Source organism: Gopherus flavomarginatus, chromosome 10, assembly GCF_025201925.1.
Source record: "Gopherus flavomarginatus isolate rGopFla2 chromosome 10, rGopFla2.mat.asm, whole genome shotgun sequence".
In the NCBI taxonomy this organism is placed as follows: Eukaryota; Metazoa; Chordata; order Testudines; family Testudinidae; genus Gopherus; species Gopherus flavomarginatus.
In genome coordinates this window covers 54,948,900-54,972,619 of record NC_066626.1, presented here as the reverse complement: position 1 = coordinate 54,972,619, position 23,720 = coordinate 54,948,900, and the positions used below count along the sequence as shown (strand labels likewise).

The 23,720-nt window shown below is 43.7% G+C and overlaps 1 protein-coding gene across 6 annotated transcripts; it reads right to left on the bottom strand.

The window, feature by feature from the left end:
- Positions 1-2,050: 2,050 nt before the first annotated feature.
- NMI (N-myc and STAT interactor) lies at positions 2,051-22,551 on the bottom strand. Of its 6 annotated transcripts, none has more exons than XM_050969316.1 (10): positions 22,337-22,551; positions 17,849-17,899; positions 16,105-16,182; positions 15,779-15,937; positions 12,383-12,490; positions 11,106-11,268; positions 9,918-10,024; positions 9,606-9,795; positions 8,901-9,007; positions 2,051-6,606 (listed from the first exon to the last, which is right to left on the bottom strand). In XM_050969316.1, the coding sequence occupies exons 2-10, from the start codon at positions 17,891-17,893 to the stop codon at positions 6,406-6,408; spliced, it is 1,158 nt and encodes a 385-aa protein (XP_050825273.1). In that variant the 5' UTR covers positions 17,894-17,899; positions 22,337-22,551; the 3' UTR covers positions 2,051-6,405. The 6 variants fall into 6 exon arrangements, with proteins under 6 accessions (XP_050825273.1, XP_050825277.1, XP_050825272.1 ...); XM_050969320.1 differs by lacking the exon at positions 22,337-22,551 and adding an exon at positions 22,056-22,223; XM_050969315.1 differs by lacking the exon at positions 22,337-22,551 and adding an exon at positions 21,951-22,049.
- Positions 22,552-23,720: the final 1,169 nt, after the last annotated feature.

Genomic DNA, 23,720 nt, shown 5'->3' with positions numbered 1-23,720 from the left:
CTCATCTAATTATTATTACAGACATTTATAAGATGTCCATCACTGTATTACTTAGTCCTCATCACATTTAAATTGTCTCCAAAAATTAAATGTTTCTGACCCCTCTCAGAAATGACACCACCTTTCCTAAATGGATCAGAAAAGGAATCTTCTCAGCAAGAATGCTCCTTGCCAATTGAGTGCAAACATTTGCAGCTAATAAAGCTTGAATTAGCACTACCTCCAACATATTCCTAGATACTACTGTAGGACAGATGGGAAACCCTTTCCATTAAATTGTTCTGTAATTTCTCCCATTGGTTTCAATGGCACAGAAGAAAGCTGTTAATTTATTCCTGCTGCATTAGCTTCCTATGAGCTGAACCATGGCTGGCCCCAGTATCGGTAAGCAAGAAGGTAAGTGTTAGGAGCCTCCTATAATAACCTTAGTCCCAGATTTGGACCTTAGCGTCCAAAATATGGGGGTTAGCATGAAAACCTCCAAGCTTAGCTACCAGCTTGGACCTGGTACTTGCTGCCACCACCCAAAAAATTAGTGTTTTGGGGCACTCTGGTCCCCCTGAAAAACCTTCCCTGGGGACCCCAAGACCCAAATCCCTTGAGTCTCACAACAAAGGGAAATAATCCTTTTTCCCTTCCCCCCTCCAGGTGCTCCTGGAGAGATACACAGACACAAGCTCTGTGAATCCAAACAGAGTGAATCTCCCTCTCTGTTCCCAATCCTGGAAACAAAAAGTACTTTCCTCTTCACCCAGAGGGAATGCAAAATCAGGCTAGCCACTTCAACACACACAGATCTCCCCTGATTTCTTCCTCCCACCAATTCCCTGGTGAGTACAGACTCAATTTCCCTGCAGTAAAGAAAAACTCCAACAGGTCTTAAAAGAAAGCTTTATATAAAAAAGAAAGAAAAAATACAAATAGTCTCTCTGTATTAAGATGACACAATACAGGGCAATTTCTTAAAAGAATATTGAATAAACAGCCTTATTCCAAAAGAATACAAATCAAAGCACTCCAGCACTTATATTTATGCAAATACCAAAGAAAAGAAACCATATAACTTACTAGCTGATCTCTTTGTCCTTACACTTAGAAACAGAAGACTAGAAAAAAGAAACTACTTCTCCAAAGCTCAGAGAAAGCAGGCAGGCAGAAAACAAAGACCTTAGACACTCAATTCCCTCCACCCAAAGTTGAAAAAATCCGGTTTCCTGATTGGTCCTCTGGTCAGGTGCTTCAGGTGAAAGAGACATTAACCCTTAGCTATCTGTTTATGACACCTCCCCAATCTGATCCATTGGGCCCTAGTGCAGGGCCAGGTCACGTGGTGGTTTTGGACTGCAGGCTTTGCTCCCAACCAAAACCCCCATTGCTAACAGCTGCTTGAAAGGGCTCAAGTTGGAGTGAAGGGCATGCAACACACTCCCCTCAGGTGAGGAACTACCACTCTAGCATGTGTTTCCTGGGAGGAATTTTGTTTGTGTGTCCTATCTAGTGTGCTTCTGACTCTTCTTCTCCATCTTAAATATTCTGACATATAATGAGGACATTTAGGAACAAGGATTTATTACTAAGCTGTTTTCTAAGGCTGTACTTAATTATCTAACCATTATTTAATATTATGGGTGGTAATAGCACCTAATTGAAAGAAATATCAAACATTACTGTTTCTGAAAAAGGTCTTACTTTTTTTTTTAACTGATCTCCAGTTATCCTTTATATAAAATCACTACTTTGCACTTTTAAACTGAATAATCAATAGATACTACCTGGTTCTTAAGATGTACTACTTAACCTCTCTTCTTGATTTCACTTTGTTACTTTTATCTGCACCTTTTCACTAGTCCTGCTATGGTTAAACTGTTGTCAGAATTTCCATTTAAACCTTCATTCTTCAGGTTTTACATATCAATGCTTCTCAATGATAAAGTTTATGCTGTTGATCTTCATGCACTTTTTTCCCCCTGTGCAGTTCAGAGCATCTGCTCAAAATATCAAGACATTTTTAAAGCTAATTGCTAAGTACACAATTCTCCGACTCATTCCATAGTTTCACATGCCTTTATTTATTATGCATTTCATGTTTAAGTTTAATCAATGTAAGCTTTTTTTCCCCACACATCAAACAGTTGGGGGAGCTGTAACCCCATACATTTTCCTTTTTGTTCTAAGCAGAAGGAAAACAAAAGCAACTTTGACAGTACTTGAACAACAAAATACAAAGTCATTTGTTTAGGCTGTGTAATCTAAATCTGACTTTTGTGTATATAATAGCTACAATCAATGTCTGATGTTTATTTTTCAATGTCTTCCTACATAAGGTATAATACAAAATCCCTTTTATACAGTAAGGTCTCTTATATAATGAAAATAAATGATATTCACATGAACCTCTCCCTCAGTGTTAAGTGACATTAGAGGTTGTCTGCTGCCACATGACAGACTGCCAAATCATTCCAGCCTCACAAGGGTGGAGAAGGAAAAAGGCAGAGAGGCAAGAAATCCCGCCCTTGGGAAGAGAGACTTCCTCCCTTTGCAAGCCCAATTCAGTTCAAAGAACTTTTAATATAATTTAAGATGTGAATGAAGACAATAAATTCTGCCTTTTGTCCCTAGTTCAAGGGCTATGAATGAAATCTAGGCTGCCTTCCATATGCCCCTTTCCTAATTGGCCATCTCCATCCATTTACTGCTGCCTTCAGAAAGAGAGCTATGGCCACGATCACACAAAATAAAATCCTCAGACAAGGTGTTTTGTAACCAGATGGTTGCTTCAGTACAGTTACAAAATAATAATCTGTTTTTACACCATTTTAAGAAACACCTGAGTTCTTAGCTAGTATCTGTATATGTTTAAATTAGACAAAATAACAGGTATAATGGAGGAATAGTGTAACTGTAGATACGAATAGTCAAGAAAAAGACCTCTCATAAAATATACATCCTTCCTAGAGACAGAGAGCTCATATTAGCTTACTAAAGAGTTCAGTAGGTGTTGGATCAGGCCCCAGAAGAGGTACAGATTATACTCCTGGGGGAGTATACATTATTATACATGCCGATAGCAGTACAGATTATACTCCTGCGGGAATTCTGTGCCAAACAATTAAAAATTCTGCACACAATATTTTAAAATTTGACAAAATTCATCATATTTTATTTGTCAAAATAATACAATATCATGCCAGTTTCAATTATTTTGGTAATTTATTTCAAAATATGTCAGTTAAGAATGTCTGTCTGTAACAATACAGACCAAAAAAAAATTACCAGAACTTTTTTTTTTTTTTTTTTGGACAAATGGATTCCTTACTAGGCATATTAATACAGAACTTTTGAGTACTGTGTATACTCGATCATAAGCTGATTCGTTTATAAGCCAACACCCCCTCCCCCAAGATGGGTAAGTAAAAATGGAAAATTTTTATAACCTTTTTATAACCCTTCATAAGCTGAACCTATAATTAAGGGGTTGGCAAACTTTGGCTCCCAAGCCATCAAGATAAGTCGCTGGCAGGCTGAGATGGTTTGTTTACCTCAAGCGGCCCAGGCACGGACGTAAACCTAGGTAAACAAAGTGTCCCAGTGTGCCAGCTGGTTACCCTGATGGGCCAGGACAGGTGGTGGGGAAATTTTTGGTGGGGGGAGAAGCTGGGAGTCAGGGGAGTAACCCCTGACCATGACCCCATCCCTAACCTGGGACGTCCACACTCTCCCCATCCCATCCCTTCCCACCTTATCTTGGGAGGGCCAAGGGAGGATGTCTTTGGCCTGGCTAGAGCTGCTCTGGCAGGCTGGGCAGCGCGGCTGCAGCCTGCTCTGACAGGCCAGACCAAGCGGCGCGGCCACAGCATGTTCCAGCGGGCTAGGCCAGGTGGCACGGCCGCAGCATGTTCCAGCAGGCTGGGCGATGTGGCCACAGCCTCATCTGGGGGGTGGGGCCAAGCGGTACAGCTGCAGCCTGCCAGCCCCGGAGCTGCAGCTGCTTCAGAGGCTGGAGGGGAAAGTAGCATGGCCAGAAGTGGAGAGATTCTGGCCCTGCCTCTTCCCTTCTGGCTCTGCTGGCTGTGATGCCCTCCTTGCTCCCTCTGTTGGGGGGGAGGGGCTGTGTCCCACCTCTCCCTCTCTATACCCGTTCATAAGCCGACCCCCTTCTCTGGTGCATCCTTTTTTTACTAAAAAAATTCAGCTTATGAATGAGTATATACTGTAATTCATTTAAATTACAATACAGAACTGTTTCCTGCACCCATCAGAAGCAGTGCAAAAGCTTGGGAGTTTCAGAAGTAACAGAGGAGCTGAGGGAGAGGGAAAGAGCCTGGAGTGAACCTGGAGGGTTGTTGGGTGTGGGTGGGAGAAAGTTTTGTTTTTGGGGGGGAGAAGGGGCAGGATTGTTAGGGAGCCTCCCCCCATACAGACCCTGATCACAAGCCTCTCCCATTCAATCAGGCACAATGGCACCTTCCCTGCATCCCTCCTTCCTGATGGGTCCCTGCAGCACCCATCACCATGTGGCTATGCACCCCTACTCCCATTCAACCCCTGGTTCTGGAGCCCACTAGTCTCCCCCTCAGTCTGTCCTCCCTACTAGCCATTCTGAACCCCAGTCTGTGATCCCCCAAAGCAGCCCCAAGTGTCCCAGTCTGTCCTAATCTAGCTCCACGAGCCAGATGCTGTGATGAGCTTTTACTCCTCGGGGAATTCTGTGCCACTGCATATGCACAGAATTTTTTTCCCCACAGAAAACACATTCTGCCCCAAAGTGCTGCATTCATGCTGTTGGCTGTTCTGGCACCACAGTGGCCTCTGGTGGGCGAAAGGCAGAACTGCAGCATTTCTGGGGCAGAATGTATTTTCTGTGAGGACAAATAAAATTCTGTGGGACACATGAATTCTGAGCATATACAGTGGCACAGAATTGCCCCAGGAGCAAGATTACCTCCATGCCATTTTTTTACCCATGCTGAGTTGTTCCTTAAAGGCACAATTTAGCTCAGGCCTGCACAACATGCGAGCCTCCCCGGCCCCTATCACACTGCCCCCGACCCCCCAGGCTCCCTGTGGCCTGTGTTTGTGTTTTGTACAGCCACATCAAATCCCTTCACACTGCCCCCCTTTCCCCTCCCCTTAGTTCATAGCCCCAGAAAATCCCTTCAAACTGTTCCCCTTTTCCTCTTCTCTTATTTCATGGGGGGGATGACAAGCCGGGCAGGCAGGCAGTGGCGGCGAGGCTTTATACTTGAGGGCGGGGGGTGTTTCCGCGGGGCCAGGCAGCGCTGGGTGGGGGATGTGTTTTGGGGGGGCTGGGTGGCGCTGGGAGTGGGGTTCGGCAGGGGTTTTAGCCCTCAGCTGTTTTCTTTGGAGTAATATGGCCCTCATTGCTTTATGAGTTGTGCAGGCCTGATTTAGCTCATCAAATGTCAATCTGATGAGTAAACTGGTGCCATTTCTGAACATTCTCCTTCTGATCATAAGCACGTTTGGAAAAACTGGATATCACTTCCTTTATTATTGACATTCTGCAGCTAATTTGATGATAAGAAATTATTCTGTAATTTTATAAGAATCAGTTGCTTGTATTGTGGCAGCACCAAAGGATCTGATAGGACTGAAGTCCTATTGGGCTATACACTGTATGAAAAAGAGCCACTTTAAAAAAGCATATACATTGAAGTCACTTTTGAGCAGTTACGTAAAAGTTTCCTAACACAGCCTCAACTAGGAAAAATCTATCAAGTTTTGGGTTTTGTTATCCATGTGAAACTCAGATCTGATTTGCAGAAAGCAACCTTGATCAAGTTTTAGGTGTTGGTGAGCGATTTAGGGATTTGGTGGACCCACGTACATTAAGCCAACTCTACGGTTTCACAGTGAGTTTTGCACTGATCTTGGCTTTGCGTAATATTTGTTGAATTTTACAAGGAATCTTTATAAGACAGAACCAGTGGGTTTCACATAGCTGTGTGCTCCAGACCATAAAGGCATGTGTACACAGCAGTTAAATACATGAGGTTAGGCTGGGTCAGCTGACAGGCTGTGGGGCTTTAAAACTGCAGTGTAGATAGTCAGGCTCTGGGACCCTCCCACCTTGCGGGGTCCCAGAGCCTGGGCTCCAGCCTGAGCCTGAACATTTACATCGCAATTTTATAGCCCTGCAGCCCAAGCCCTCTGAGCTTGAGTCAGTTGATCCAGGCCAGTCGCAGGCGTTTAACGGCTGCGTAGACATTCCCTAAGAGTCTTCGCATCATGCAGATGAAAGGAAGGAAAGGCAGGCACTTCTTCTTTTCAAAAGTGTAAATTTTGAAGATTAAAAAGCACAGATATTAAAAAAACTAAAAGTCTGCAACATTTTCCATTATACTATGTCACACTGGGCAAAGTGAAAGTCCCAGCTTGAACGCTTCATGACACATTCTCAGTATCTTCCTCAAAATAAGCTAGTTTGGTTCCTGTTGCTACATATTTGATGTTCTCAATTTCCCCACCACCATTGCTAGGCTTCTGAAAATGAATTTCAATCATGTCCTGCATGCTCTCCTCATCCTCCTCAACCTCTTGGATTCCTGAGAGCAGTATGGTCCTCTTGGAAATCCCAGAAAATATCTGGTAAGGAAGAAAACACACATGGTATATTCAGTTTCAGGAATTGGTATCTTAAAAATGTTACTGTGAAGATATCACTACAAGCTTGCCTTTCATTTTAGGATTTCTACTATGATGTTGGTCTAGTACTAAAATCAGTGGGAGATTTGAATTCCAGAGGTCAAACAATCCTGGATATTTGCATCTGGGCCAAAGTGGGCCAATACACACTGGAGTGCATATTGCAAATATGGGCACAGAGAAATCATTTCTAACCTCATAAGTAGATGGATAAAGAGAATCCACTAATATAAATGAACTGTGGGGTTTTGCAGAGAGGATTTACTGTTTGTAGAATCTTTTTGGGTGCTTTTAGTTTGATTGGGAATGTTGGTATAATATACCCATTAGCCACAGCACAGGCAATGAGGGATTAAATTAATGCTAGATTCAGTGGTGCTTTTATGATATGGACACAGATTCATCAATTGTGTGTAACTTAAATGAGAACAATTAAGCCATAAAACACCTGATGGAACCCTATCTCTGCCCTGACTGTAGCACAGACACTACACTGCTTACTGCTGTGACATATGATCAAAAAAGCATTTGTGTGTGATTTCTGAGTGAATTACAAACTTCATATTGTAGGTCATAAGATCTTCAACAGAGGAACAAGCTATGGGGGACTCTCTGCAAGGAGTGAACACTTTCCACAATCTGTAAAGCACACAGCTCCTGTGTCCCAGAGGAGCCTAGGGCCAGGTTGGTAGATCTACAGCAGAGGTCAGCAAGCTAAAGCATGCATGCCAAAGGTGGCACGCGAGCCAACTTTTGATGGCACACAGAGGCAGGCCGAGCAGCTCAGCCCACTGCCACTCTAGGGTTCCAGATGCTGCCCCGTTGCCAGCCGGGAACCAAGCCACCGGCCCCACTCAGCGCTCGTTGCCAGCCTGGGGACCCCCAGGGAATGCCAGTCTGGCAGCGGGCTGAGCAGGCCAGTGGTTGAGACCCCAGCTGGCAGGAGCCATCTACTAGAACCCCAGAGTGGCAGCAGGCTGAGCCGCTCAGCCCGCTGCTGGCCTGGGGTTCCATTCATTCAACCGGCGGCGGGCTGAGCAGGACTGGCGACGGGCTGAGTGGCTCAGTCCGCTGCCACTCTGGGGTGCCGGCAGCTCTCAGCCTGCTGCAAGTCGGGGGTTCCGGCTGCCATCCCCGCTCAGCCTCCTGCCGGCCTGGGTGAGCAGAACCCCAGGCTGGTAGCGGGTTGAGGAGGGCCTGTGGCTAGGATCCTGGCTGGCTGGAGCTGGCAGACAGAACCCCCAGACTAGCGGTGGACTGAGCAGCTCAGCATGCTGCTGGTCTGGGGTCCCGGCCACTGGCCCCGCTCAGCCCAGACCAGCAGTGGACTGAGCAGGGCCTGGGATTCTTATCTGGGGTTCCAGCCACCAGCCCTGCTCAGCCTGCTGCCTGTCTGGGGTCCAGCTGCTGGCCCTGCTCAGCCTGCTGCCGGTCTGGAGTTCCATTCACTCAGATCAGCAGCGGGCTGAGCGGGGCTGGTGGCCCCAGACTGGCAGGGGGCTGAGTTGCTCAGCCCGCTGCTGGTCTGGGGTTCCGTCCGCCAGCTCCTGCCAGCCGGGATCCCAGGTGCCAGCCCCCCTCAGCCCACTACCAGCCTGGGGTTCTGCTCACCCAGACCAGCAGGAGGCTGAGCAGGGCCAGTGGCCGGGACCCCAACTGGCAAGGGGCCGGCAGCCGGCACCCAAGACTGGCAACAGACTGAGCCACTCAGTCACCTGCCGGCCCCGCTCAGCCCTCCACCAACCCGCTGCTGGCTGAGTGAATGGAACCCCAGACCGGCAGCGGGCTGAATGGGGCTGGTGGCTGGAACCCCAGACAAGGATCACACTAAATTGATAAGATCTGCATTTTAATTTTATTTTAAATGAAGCCTCTTAAATATTTTTAAAACCTTATTTACTTTCAATTCAACAATAGTTTGTTTATATAATAAAGACACAGAAAGAGATGTTCTTCAAACGTTAACAGGTATTACTGACACGCAAAACCTTAAATTACAGTGAACTTGGCACACCACTTCTGAAAGACTGCTGACCCCTGATCTACAGCAATGTGAATTCACCAGCAAGCTCTTGTATACGCCCACCTAAAATGAGGCAGAAACAGCTGCTCTGAGAATACAGCAGTTTTCCTGCCATTCCATGACCTGAGGGGAAGATTCTGATCACAATCCACCCTCCCAGAGCACAGATTGTTTGCTGTTTTAGGATGTAGCGTCAATAAGATTAATTTACCTGAAATTTTTCCAAATGCTTTTCTATGCTTGGGGAAACAGAAAGCATAAAGCGCTTTTCATTTATGTAGAAAGGGTGCTTTGTACATCTCACACAGTTGTCAGCAACTAGAACAAAGAATTCAAAAGTGGGAAATAGTATTAATATTATCTAAGGTGTATTTTGTAAGCACATCAGAAACAAGACCAAACCTTTTAGTATATAGTTAGAAACTAAATATAATTTTTTCAAGTTTGCTATTTGGAAATTGGAATTGACTTTTATGACAAAACAGATGTTAGTTAATTGTCCACTAAAATTAATGCAGATCCACTGATTTTAGTGGAGTTTCACACACACTGACACCAGCTGAGGATCTGGGTAACTTTCAATGGCATGATATGTCAAGTATATTTTCTCACTTTTCTCTTTCCTGTAAAATGAAGTCCAGTAACGCAAAGGCAGAAGAAGTTTTGAATACTGTAATGTGAGGGGGAAAATATCAAAGCTTACAAGCTATGTATGAATTCATATTTGATCCAAAAGGAATGTGATTAAACACAGTTGTGTTTAAAGAACTATGGTCCTGAGTTTCTTCTCATTTACAGTGGAATAAACATGGAATAATTCAGGTGAAGTCCATGCAGGTCCACCAGGGTAAAAACCTACAGATGAGTGCTAAATCAGGCCCTGTAACTTTAGCTAAAACGATGGTACATAAAATACCTCCAGGTTTGAGGAATGTAATCATGGCTGTGCGAGACCTTCTGTCATATCTCACATCCTTTACTTCTCCTCCTCCTCGTTTGGATTTGTAGAAATTCAGTTCTATTTTGTCTCTGATCCACTCATCAGGTATCGGTAGATCTGGTACTTCAGAAACATTAATCTTCTCTCCAGAAATTGTTACATGGAGCTAACAAAAAATATACTTTTATTTTCTTTACGTGCTACAGTACCTGTTCGATACAGTTTTTGAAAACAAAAGTACATATTCTTTAAGTATCTCAAAGGTTTTTATATTGACTTGTCAATTACCTCAAATTTGACTCCTGTTTCTAGTGTAACTGGCACTGCTTTCAACTCTATCTTTTCATTATCCAGGCTCACAGTATGCTTACCTCTTCTTATCAGTTTCTGGGCAACTGCAAGGGAAATTAAGAAGATTTTCAGATAGCTTTACACTAATGAAAAGTATTCCCTAGTGCCCTTAGCCAAAAATCTCTTTTGCACCGCCAAAAGTGTAATAAATGGGAGTGAGGTGCCTAGTGAGATTTTCAAAAGCACTTATCTGCTTTGTTAGGTGTTTAAATACCTTTTTAAAATCTCACTACTGTATGCAACATGCATCACTAGTAAACTATTTTAGGATCCTCAGTATGAAAGATGCTATCCCTATATACAAAATTATGGCTAAATCGCTACCAGTAAGAAACATTTTGATTCCATCTAAGAGTTAATCGAGAAATAAGGCAGGCTCTTGCTTTATGTGAAATTTTATTTATTAGTTTGCAAACAAACTGTTCTGTTTAATTTAAATCTGGATGAATTAAGTTCCAACCTCCAACTCCACTGCAGGCTTGGGTTGCCTGCATTTTAATAAGGCACAGCTGTGTCTCGAGGAGGCTGATGTAGGGAAAACTGCCCTATACTAATTGGCAGGGATTTACTAATATTGACTAAGTCTGTATATTAATGTGAAGATAACAGTGACTGATCCAAAGCCTACTGAAGTCTACAGAAAAACTTGCATTGATCTCCATGGGCTGCAGATCAGGCCTCATCCCTCTGTGAGGTAGGATCTACGTAACTGAGGGTCAACTGCTGGTATTCTGTGAGCACCTGTCAGCTGAGTTTAATTGGACTAGAGCTGATGCTGACATAGTTGGCAAAATTCTCCTCTCACAAGGTGCAGTAGCCTAACTCTGTGCACCCATCTGAGCGAGTGCAGGATTGGGCTCTGAATGTAGAGAAAGTGGGAGTTATTAACCGATTGTCTCAATATTGTCTTCAACTTTATTTGTGATAGCATGAAAATGTTTGTTTGCATTAAGGCTGAGAACCAGATTCTGGTGCTCTTACTCACTGTAAGCAGGTTCCCCTTCCAGCCCTGGCAACCTGGGCTAGTTAGCCCTCCTGGTGATCAAATAAATTGTTGTTTAACCCCATATCCCTTGCTGTTAACATGAAATACATTGCTAGTTATATTTAAAATATGGACCATACCATCCTCCTCTTCAAAAGTTAGAAGAGCTTGTCTTTGCTGCAATCTGAATGGAATTTTTGCAGTTATGTGAAAAAGGCAGCAAGTATTCAAAAATGTGTCGTCACTCTCAGCATTTTCCATCCTAGTAAACTTCATTTTCTTTTTCGGTATCTCTCTTTTAATCTAATATTGTAGAATCAAGACAGGAAATGACAATGTTTAAATAATTTATTAAGCAACTGAAAAAATGTACAGTATGCTTTCTTGCCTCACTCTGCAGTATTTTTTTTTTTTAAGGCTAATATATAGTAGGGCTGAATTCACCACTGAGGTAACTGGACTGAAGCAGGACCAAGTAAACCTAGACCATCCCTAACAGGTGTGTGTCTATCCTGTTCTTAAAAACTTCCAGTGATGGAGATTCCCCAACCTCTCCTGGATCCTATGTCCCCTAAGGAGTTTAGTCTGTAAGCTTTTACTTTTCCTCCCCAATAAACTTTCAGCCCAAACTTGTCCTTAGGTACTAAAAGTCCAGTTGAAGTAAATAGGGATTCTACCTGCAGGATCAGAGCTTTGATGTGTCGAACTTTTAACACCAAAGGAAGTACGAAACATTGTGCATAAGTCGATATCACAAAGCAGTTTATGGTTACTGTTTGTGCTGCACTGAGTGTAGCTCTTTGGTAATAGGAGGCCTGCTAAAATTGCCTCGCATGTTACTAACTTAGTAAAATAAACATGAATGTTACAGTGCTTCATAACATTTGCAGCAGTGTAGCCAAAAGAGAGTTCTGATTCTGAACTTACCCATATTATACCAATATAACTCCACTGACTTCAAATGATTTCCACGCTATAAGTGAGATCAAAATTAGGCTACATGCAATTTGGGAAAACTAAAGTTACAATCATGGTTTGGGGTTTTGTTTTGGTTTTTTTTCTGTAATGGACAAGTCCCTTTTCTTTTGACTCCTCTTTCCGACAGAGAGATAAAATATGAACTCATGAAAATGTTATGCACTTTTCTTTTTCTTTCAATTTTTTCCATTAAAACATGTCCTGATCTTTCTTGTATCTCCCAGTTTCATATTTCCATTTTTCCCCTCACTGTCAAGTGTATTTATTAACTTTGCCAGATAGAGAATGAGAAGGAAAGCAATAGCTGAATATCATAGTGAAGTCAATGGAGCCTACACAGATCTACAAAACTGATGATCTGGCCCTTAGAGTGTAGAAATTCAGAAGTAAAATGTGTCCATTTGAAAGCTCTATTGTAAATATTTCAAATAGCAATTACCCGAAAATCCTGTGAAAGCTTTGAACTCTTTGCTGCAAGGTCATCTTTGAGCTTCTGAATCTCCTTCTGCAGCTCAATATTTTGTTGCTTTACTACAGCAAGATTTCTCTGCAGATTACAAATATAATGCATAATATGTAAAAGGGTCAAATTCTGGATTTCAGTAAAAAGTGGTAGGCACTAGAAATTGGAAAATATATTTCCATTTTTAATCTTTTGCTAAAAATAACTAACCACACAACCATCAATGGCATGAACAATTATGAGATAGATTAAATCAATGGTACACATTACTATCCAATAGGTAAGTTTCCTGTCCAAGGAACAGCTCCATTCAATTTAAATAAGAAAAGTAAAATTTCAGAAACATTTATGGTGGTACGTGAACTTACACTGCACTTTACACAGTTAGGCCCTGAACCTTCATATACACAAGGGATTAATACATGTGAACAGCCTTGTTTAGTTCAATGAAATTAATTGTGTGCATTAAATTATTAATGTGCAGGATCGGGTCCTGGATAATCTATATTCCCTGTCCTGAAGAGTTTACAGACTGAGGGCCAGTTCCAGGCCCCCTCCCACTCCACTCCCTTTATGCATTCAAGAGGTAAAAGGGAAGCAGAAATCAGTTGCATTTCCACAGCTCTGGATTTCCTAGGTGTAGGGGAATCCTGAGCGGGTATACTGCCAATGTAACTAGCTCCCATGCTAGCTGTCTTGCGGTGTCCGGCATAGGGAACACGTCAGGATTAGAAAGGGGACATGGTAGAATTGATGAGCTCCAGTTATCCTGAACTAGTGGGTGGCTCTTTTAGCACCATTATCAACTTATGGCATTTACATCAGTTCCCAGACTGCTCTAATATCTACCGGGGATGGTGAAATTAGAAGTTATGGGTTTGATGTAGAAATTACATGGTAAGAGTCTATGTGGTAAGTGTCTTGTGTAGGTCAGACTAGGTGATCATAATGGTTCCTTCAGACTTTAAAAGTTATGAATCCATGATCAGAGAGCCACAGTAGCTCTCTGAGAACATCCCAAAGAGCAGAATGAGTACAGCAGAGGATTTGGGCTTTAAAGCCTAAGGGTATGTCTACATCTACAATTTTGCAGCGCTGGTTGTTACAGCTGTATTAGTACAGCTGTATAGGGCCAGCGCTGCAGAGTGGCCACACTTACAGCAACCAGCGCTGCAAGTGGTGTTAGATGTGGCCACACTGCAGCGCTGTTGGGCAGCTTCAAGGGGGGTTCGGGGAAGGCGAGAGCAAACCGGGGAAGGAGACCTGCTTCCCCGCGGTTTGCTCTCGCGTTCCCCGAACCCCCCTGCAAACCGCAGGGAAGGAGACCTGCTTGCACGGGGGTTCGGGGAACGCGAGAGCAAACCGGGGAAGGAGACCAGCTTCCCCGCGGTTTGCTCTCGCGTTCCCCGAACCCCCCTGCAAACCGCAGGGAAGGAGACCTGCTTGCTCGGGGGTTCGGGGAACGCGAGAGCAAACCGGGGAAGGAGACATGCTTGATTACCAGAGAGGCTTCCTCAGGTATGCTGGGATACCTGCTTATTCCACGGAGGTCAAGAAAAGCGCTGGTAAGTGTCTACACTTGATTACCAGCGCTGGATCACCAGCGCTGGATCCTCTACACCCGAGACAAAACGGGAGTACGGCCAGCGCTGCAAACAGGGAGTTGCAGCGCTGGTGATTCCCTGCAGATGTGTACACCTCCTAAGTTGCAGCGCTGTAACCCCCTCACCAGCGCTGCAACTTTGTGATGTAGACAAGCCCTAAGTCTGCAAATACTTGTGCATCTAAGTGACTTTACCAATGAATAATCCTATTGACTTTGGCTGGGAGTACGTACATATGTAAAGTTACTCACATATATAAAGTGTTTTCAGGATTAGGCTCCAAATAAGATAAGACACAGAATGAGGACAATGCAGAGAGGATATAGATTATTGATAAGAGAAAGAAAAGATTGTTTGAAATAGAGGGTTTTCAAGAGGGATCTGAAAGAGGACAGAGACAGCACCTGTAGGATGAGAACAAGGTATTCCAGGTGTAGCAACAAGTTACAAGCACAAAGGCCTTGGCTACACTCACACTTTACAGCGCTGCAACTGGGGTGTGAAAAAACACCCCCCTGAGCGCTGCAAGATACAGCGCTGTAAAGCGTCAGTGTAATCAGGGCAGCAGCGCTGGGAGTGCGGCTCTCAGCGCTGCACGCTACACCCATAAGGGATGTGGTTTACATGCAGCGCTGGGAGAGCTCTCTCCCAGCGCTGCCGCTCTGACTACATTCACACTTCAAAGCGCTGCCGCGGCAGCGCTCCCACAGCGCTGCCGGGGCAGCGCTTTGAAATTCCAAATGTAGCCATACCCAAAGCTGAGTAGAAAGAAGAAAAAGGGCACAGTGAAGTAAGAGAACTGGGAGGAACATAATGGGGAAGTAACAACAGAGATGTAGAATGAGGCAAAACCGTGTAGAGCCGTGAACATGAGGACAAGGAGCTTGAATTTCAGTCTATTTGGCTACTTACATTCTACTATGTCTGAAGTTCTCTGAAATTAATAATGTACCAGCAAAACAAATTAAATCCATCATTTATTGGCTTGAACATCTACATGAAAATCATTATTAAAAATACCTTGGGATACTGAGATAATAGCCTCTAAGCTACAGCTCATAGGGCAAATCTAAAACTGTACTGCAAATCTCTCTCCCAGATAAGCCACAACCATCAGCCCCTGACAGTATAGGAAGAGTTCACTGCCTACCACTCATGTTGCAAATGCCTAGATTACATACCCCAAGGGCAATTACCAATTCATTCTCAAATTAAGCAGAGAATAACTTTGCCATCCTTAGTAAGTAAACTTCTGTGTCTTTATGCAGCTATGTTAGCTACAAGCTTTCTCAGGTTGCAAGCTCTTTACAGCTATGTAGAAGTGACTAACTCTCCTGGATACTCTTAAGCTTTTATGAGGCGTTTTTATTAGGAAGTTTTGTTTTAAAGTGTTCTTTATGTAATTTGATAGAGCAATTGAATGACCCAACTCAACACAATGTGGACTTTCGTGAATTGTAAGACTGCTGTCAATGGGAGCCTTGGACCAGTTGAAGGTATATTCTGTTATCCATCACTTTTTACCTGTGATGTAGAAAGTCTTAGCTTTGCCTGCATTCTTTCAAATAACTACTGCAAGATTTCTTTTTTATTTTTATCATGTAACTTCTGAATTTTTTATAAAATGATGTGCTAAATATTTTGGCCCTAAAAATTGTAGTTCTGATGGAGCTTTTTGGATTGAAAGGGGAAAGTACTCCAACCTACACGGAACACGTCTCCAGCTCTTCTCCAAATGTTGATAGCTATGGGAAAATTCTCTTGTTACCTCCTGGTTTTCCTTTGTTATCATGTTCTCCTTATATTGCTCCTCTTCTAAATCCATTAGCTTTTTCAGCTCATCTTGTGCCTGATCTCTCTCTTTATCAGCACTTAGTTTCAAAAGAAGGAGCTCATCTTTTTGTTTTTCAGCTTTTCCAAGCCTTTCCTTGACATTGAAAACAACAAGTACTTCAGTATATTTTCATTAGAACAAACAAAATATTGTAAAGTCGGTTTAAAAGCAATCTTTGGGCAATTTTTTTCTTTTGGAAACATGCATGCTGCTGCTTCTGACTTCAGTGGAAACCTAAGAGCTGTACAGTTCATACGCACCTTCCATTTTTCTAGTTCTTCTTTAAGATTGTCAACGTCATCTATCTGTGTGCCAGAATGGTCAGTAACTTTCAGATTCTAGAAAGACAAGAAAATGCACAGTACTATTTTTTCACACTATAATATCACAAGATATGTCATGCTAGAGAGATTATTCACTTGTTAAATCGTTATCTGTACAAATCATACCAGCAGTGTTCAAACTATATTAGTAAACTGAAAAGAGTAACACTTTGCACTAATTTGAAATATTTTGCCACTGTAGTTATTAGTTAATCAGTACACGACAGTCCAGTTCTTGACTGAGAGCCTTTTGCTGCTTCTCTGCAACTCTGCCAGTCCTGATGGGTGATGGGGAGAAAGTGCTGATTAGGCAAATCTGATAGAGACATGCTGAATTAGATATTCGCAGTATTTTCATGCAGGAGTATAACAGATGCACTATAACGATGAGTTTCTCATTTTTACTCTTTCACTTCAATAAGTCTTGAAAGTTAGACAGAAATCACTGAACTACTGTTGTGGTTGGAAAGGATGTAAATATCAGAAAATGGATTTTGGTCATTAAACACGGGGACCTAATTGGAACTATTATCCAACTGCAAACTAGGGCTAATAGTTCTGACACACTGTGGAGGCGTGCTGTCCCATGGTCTTCCAAAAAGAACTAAGATCAGTGTGGTCAACTGAGGTCAGTGGGTTTACTCACAGTGTATAAAGTTATATAAAGAGCCTTGGCAGAATTTGATTGAAATTATTTAAAAAAAAAAATCAATAGATAATATCAATATTTATTTTTAAGCATTTTTATCAATTAAAATGTTCACAGTTGTGCAAAATTATGGGGGAGTAAGATAACTAATGCCAGTATTTGCTGAGATTCAAAAAGTTAAAGCTTTATAATTGTTAAAACACAATTTGTCATCATCACATCAAAATATACAAAGCAAATGTCCTTCAATCAACAAATCATACTTGTTTTTACTATTTATTTCACTAGTCCATTTGTAACAAGCCTAATACAAAAGTTTAAATCCTTACTTGGGCAGCATTTTGCTTACTTTGCCTATCTGTAAATTTCAATTATTATTGATGGAAATTTTTGTCACTTCATATGTGAACAGTGAAATCGACATTTATCAACAAAATTCTAATCCCTCCAAGCCTACTTATAGGTGTATAAGTCTTTGCAGGAGCAGATGATTAGACTGCCAAGAATAATATCGGTAGGGAAAATAGGATCAAAAAGTATTTCAGAATTAAAAAATTAGAAAACTTGTTGCTGGGTTGAGCACCAGAAATGAAGGAAAAGCCCTTCTTGCTCCATTTTACTTCTGGTTGCAATATTCTGAAAGAGAAAAATTCCAGAAAGACCTGCAGAAAAATCCCTCTTGTTTCACTTAGGATTATGTAAAACTGGAATGTGAATCATAAAATTTAGGCACAGAAAAGACCCATTAAGTAATGGAGTGAGTTTCCATGCCAAACTGGATATTCCACAAAATATTTCCTACAAAATATTTTCCAGTGCTTTGTCCTGTCCAGATTTTTTTTTTTATTTATCTTTTTAATTTTGTAAGAAAAAGAGAGAGAAAGGAGATACAGGCTATAATTGGAAGCTGTTCAGAAAAAGAGTGCCTATTTATTACTGAAAAATATCTTACAGCACCAGCTAAACATCTCCATTTAGAGATCTTTTTCAAATACAGATTCTTATAGCATTGGCACAACAGAAAATACTTACAATAGAGTCATCTTTTAAGGAACATGGTTGACTTGTTAAATCCATTGAACCCTGAGGAAATAGAAACAATAGACCACTTTCACAATATGTAGAACATACAGGATAGTATAATAACCTGAGAGCAAGACATGCCAAGATTTCTACAGTGCACAGCTTAAGGCTTTGAAACAAAGATAAAAAGAACATACTTCATTATGAGTTATAAGGCCAGTGTTCTATTATATTTAAAATTACAATAATATGAGGATGTTCATAAACATAGTAATGAACACACTGGAAAATGTTTATCCTGGAGGTAGTGAAATTCCATATAAGAGGAAGGATCCACTTGCGCACATGTGATGTCAGGGCAGGGCGGGGGCTACAAACGTTTTCAGAGTTGCCCCTTATCTTTAAAATACTGTACACACTTGCTTAATTACATGCAAGTAGTGCATTAGCAGGATCAGGGTGGTATTTATCTTGTTGTGTCAGGACCACACCTTCCCTTCTGCAGTATTGCCAACCCCAAGTGTTCCAAATAATTATGAGGCAGGTTTAAAATGTATCAGATTTTTTCCCAAAAAAAGTTAGTTTTATGTGATTTCTGGTTTCCAAGCTTTCAAGCATACTTGGGTTACATTTTCAAGCTTTCCTCTGCAATCATGAGGGCTAGAAAGTTGCACAGCTTTTTCTGGTTTTATTTTAATGAAATCTGCAATTCTCACACATTTACTTGTCTCTAGGAGGTAGGGCTTACAGTAAAACTTTTGTAAGTCTTGTGATAAAATCACAAGTTTATCACCACTGCTTCTGCTTGGAAAGCACCTAGAACACTTTGAGTGCCATCTAAAAGAAATAACAGCAATAATATTATCCACACAAAAATCTGCTATATGTAACATACCAAATAATCATAGGACATAGGAAGGGACTTCAAGAGGTCATCTAGTCCACTCCCCTACAGTCATGGCAGGACTAAGAATTATCTAGACCAGCGGTGGGGAACCTGGTGGCCTTGTCAGAATAATCTGCTGGTGGGCCGCCAGACAGTCTCTATATTGACTGCCCGCAGGCGTGGCCATGGTTCACCATTCCCGGGCAATGGGAGCTGCGGAAAGCAGCGGTCAGCACGTCCCTGTGGCTCGTGCCGCTTCCTGCAGCTGCCATTGGCCAGGAACAGTGAACCATGGCAACTGGGAGCTGCAGGCAGCCATGTCTGCAGATAGTCAATGTAAATAAACGGTCTTGTGGCCTGCCAGGGTATTACCCCAACTGGCCACGTGCAGCCCCCGGGCCACAGATTGCCCACCACTGATCTAGACCATTCCTGACAGGTTTGTCTAACCCACTCTTAAAAATCTCCAATGAGGGAGATTCCACAACCTCCCTAGGCAATTTATTCCATTGCTTAACTTCTCCTAATGTCCAACCTAAACCTCCCTGGCTGCAGTTTAAGCCCATTGCTTCTTGTCCTATCCTTAGCGGTTAAGAAGAACAATTTTTCTCCCTACTCCTTGTAACAACCTTTTATGTACTTGAACACTGTTATCATGTCTCCACTCAGTCTTCTCTTCTCCAGCCTAAACAAACCCAGTTTTTTCACTCTTCCCCCATAGGTCATGTTTTCTAGACCTCTAATCATTTTTGTTGCTCTTCTCTGGGCTTTCTCCAATTTGTCCACATCTTTCCTGAAATGTGGTGCCCAAACCTGGCACAATACTCCAGTTGAGGCCTAATTAGCGCAGAGCAGAGCGGAAGAATTACTTCTTGTGTCTTGCTTACAATGGTCCTGCTAATATATCCCAGAATGATGTTTGCTTTTTTTGCAACAGTTTTACACTGTTGACTCATATTTAGTTTGTGATCCACTATGACCCCCAGCTCCCTTTCCACAGTACTCCTTCCTAGGCATTTCCCATTCTGCATGTGTGCAACTGATTGTTACTTCCACGTGGAATACTTTGCATTTGTCCTTATTGAATTTCATGCTATTTACTTCAGACCATTTCTCCAGTTTGTCCAGATCATTTTGAATTTTAATCCCACCCTCCAAAGTACTTGCAACCTCTCCCAGCTTGGTATCGTCCGCAAACTTAAGCGTACTCTGTATGCCATTATCTAAATCATTGCTGAAGATATTGAACAGAACTGGACCCAGAACTGATCCCTGTGGGACCCCTCATTATGCCCTTCCAGCATGACTGTGAACCACTGATAACTACTCTCTCTGAACAGTTTTCCAACCAGTTTGTACTCACATTATAGCAGCTCCATCTAGGTTGTATTTCCCTAGTTTGTTTATGAGACGGTCATGCGGGACAGTATCAAAAGCTTTACTAAAGTCAAGATATACCACATCTACCGCTGCCCCCCTATCCATAAGGCTTGTTACCCTGTCAAAGAAAGCTATCAGGTTGGTTTGACATGATTTGTTCTTGACAAATCCATACTGACTGTAACTTATCACCTTATTATCTTCTAGATGTTTGCAAACTGATTGCTTAATAATTTGCTTATTATCTTTCTGGGTACAGAAGTCAAGCTGACTGGTCTGTAGTTCCCCGGGTTGTCCTTATTTCCCTTTTTATAGATTTGGCACTATATTTGTCCTTTTCCAGTCTTCTGGAATCTCTCCCATCTTCCATGACTTTTCAAAGATAAACGCTAATGGCTCCAATATCTCCTCAGTCGGCTCCTTGAGTATTCTAGGATGCATTTCATCAGACCGTGGTGACTTGAAGACATCTAATTTGTCTAAGTAATTTTTAGCTTGTTTTTCTCCTAATTTACCCTCTGATCATACCTCATTTTCACTGGCATTTGTTATGTTAGACGTACAGTCACCACCAACCTTCTTGGTGAAAACCAAAACAAAGAAATCATTAAGCACCTCTGCCATTTCCACATTTTCTGTTACTGGTTTTTCTCACTCACTGAGTAATGAACCTACCCTGTCCTTGGTCTTCCTCTTGCTTATAATGTATTTGTAGAATGTTTTCTTGTTACTCTTGTCTCTAGCTAGTTTAATCTTGTTTTGGGTCCTGGACTTTCTAATTCTGTCCCTCCATACTTGTTTGTTTATATTCATCCTTTATAATTTGACCTAGTTTCCACTTTATTTAGGACCCTTTTGATTTTTAGATCATTGAAGATCTCCTGGTTAAGCCAGGGTGATTTCTTGCAATACTTCCTATCTTTCCTATGCGGTGGGATAGTTTGCTCTTGTGCCCTTAATAATGTCTCTTTGAAAAACTGCCAACTGTTTTCAATAATTTTTCCCCTTAGACTTGCTTCCCATGGGCTCTTACTACCAACTCCCTGAGTTTGCTAAACTCTGCCTTCTTGAAATCCATTGTCTTTATTTTGCTGTTCTCCCTCCTACCATTCCTTAGAATCATGAACTCTACCATTTCATGATCACTTTCACCTAAGCTGCCTTGCACTTTCAGATTCTCAACCAGTTCCTCCCTATTTGTCAAAATCAAATCTAGAACTGCCTCTCCCCTAGTAGCTTTCTCCACCTTCTGAAATAAAAAAATTGTCTCTAGGACATTCCAAGAACTTGTTGGATAATCTGGGCCCTGCTGTGTTGTTTTCCCAACAGATGTCTGGGTAGTTGAAGTCCCCCATCACCACCAAGTCTTGTGGTTTGGATGACTTTGTTAGTTGTTTAAAAAAAAATCCTGATCCACCTTTTCTTCCTGGTTAGGTAGTCGATAGTAGACTCCTACCATGACATTCCCCCTTAGTTTTTACCCATTTTATCCTTGCCCAGAGATTTTCAACAAGTCTGACTCCTATTTCCAGCTCGACCTCAGTCCAAGTGTATACATTTTTAATACACAGGGCAACACCGTCTCCTTTTTTCCCTGCCTGTCCTTCCCGAGCAAGCTGTACTCTTCTATTCCAATATTCCAGTCATGCATATTATCCCACTAAGTCTCTCTAAAGCACATAAACAAGAGCACTTTATAATGAAGAATGTGTATTATTTTCTTTTTATTTGCACTTTGCAAGCCACCAAAAGCTCTTAATACCTAAACAAAACGCTGCCTAAATGGCCATTGAGCACAAGTAACTTGTGTTACTCTTTAAAACCTTGGTGACTGTGATTATTTACCATCATGCGTGTTCCGTGGACAGTTAATAACCAAGAGGTGTTTTTCAGAGCGACACTATCACACCCAGTCCTCGGTGTGCATGCGCCTTTACAGCCCACACTTACTAAGCCAGCTTGGACTTTGCGCTCGCATCCTTCCCTGGCCTCAGCGGCTGGCCCGTGAAGACCCAGCTCTTTAGGGGAACCCGAACCAGACGGGGCGTGCGCTGCAGGCACCTGCCCAGTCTGCCAGCACCGGCAGAGCTCACCGGCCCTGCTCCCGGCTGCTATCACCCTGCGCTCTCACTTTCAGTTTCGCTTTCGTAGCGGAGGCCGGGGGCTAGGGATGGAGAGGGGGCCGCAGCAGCGCGGAGCAGCGTGCCCGGCCGGCGCCTGGCTGCACTTACAGCGGGGCAGGGTGGCGAGACAGCCGCTGCCTTGCGTGGATCGGGTCCCCCGGCGCGCTCCAACCCCGGGCCTGTGCAGTAGCCGGCGGGCAGGCAGCAGCACTAGCTTGCGCAGCTGGTCCCCAGTTCCCGGCAATGACGTGGCGGGGAGGTGTTTGCAGGGGCAGCCTGCCCGCCATGACGCCTCCTCTCCGCCCACCCCAGCGCAAGGGGATTGCAGGGGCTGGGCTCTCAGCCGTCAGCGTCCCCACCCCCCCCGGGCAGTGGCTTCGCTCCCCTGGCGCGCTGGGACGTTACTCTCCGCAGCCCCGGGGAGCCTTGTGCCGCGCTCCGGAAACAGACTCCAGTGGGAAGCAGCCGCTGTGGTGGAGACGCCGCACCCTGTGGGGTCGGCTCCCTTTTCCAGCCATGCTGGCTCTCATCGAGCGCTGGCACTGCAAAGCACCCTGCTCCCATGTTCTGGGCATCAGAGCTCCTGCTAGCCTAGCTCTGCATGTTATCCACTTGGATCCAGCACTCCAGCATACTTCCCGATGCTGCTTCCCTCGGGTAGTCCCTTCTGTAGCACCTCTCCCCCATCTGGATTCCTGTCCCCTTTGCATACTAGCATATTGCAGGACGTAAGAAAAACCAGTGTACACTAGAAGTAGTGGCGAATTAGCCACTGTGCTAACATGGCCCATGCCCAGGGCACCTGGCCAATTTGAGGTGGTGGAAAAATTGGCACCCCTGCGCCCCAACCTGCTCTGCCCACCTGGCACTTCTGTCAGGGAGTGGGGTCAGGGTGCAGGAGCTTGCTTGACCTGCCTGCTGCTTCTGCCAGAGAGTGGGACAAGCCCCAGTGGCCCAACCTCACTCCCTGGCAGAACTGCCAGGTGGGCAGAGCGGGTTGGGGCACGGGTGCCCCAATTGCCAGGGCCCCTGGTGTGGTCCATGCTGGCCCAGTGGCTAATCTGCCACTGCTTCTAGATGCTCTATGCCAACATGAGAGAGCTTCCCCGTTGGCAGGGCTGGCGCTTCCATGTAGGCGACCTAGGCGGTCGCCTAGGGTGCCAGGATTTGGGGGGGGGCGGCATTTTGCCACCCTCGGCGACAATTCGGTGGCGGGGGGTCCTTCCGCGCTCCGGGTCTTCAGCGGCAATTCGACGGCGCGTCCTTCACTAGCTCCGGGACCTGCTGCTGAAGTGCTCCAAAGACCGGGAGCGCGAAAGGACCCTCACGCCGCCAAATTGCCACCGACCAGGAGCACAGAAGGATCCCCGTCTAGGGCACCAAAAACCCTGGTGCCGCTGCTGCCCGTTGGCATAATAAAACCACCTCCACCAGAGGTGATAGCATCAGTGGGAGAAGCTCTGCTGACATAGCACTGTCCACAATGGCACTT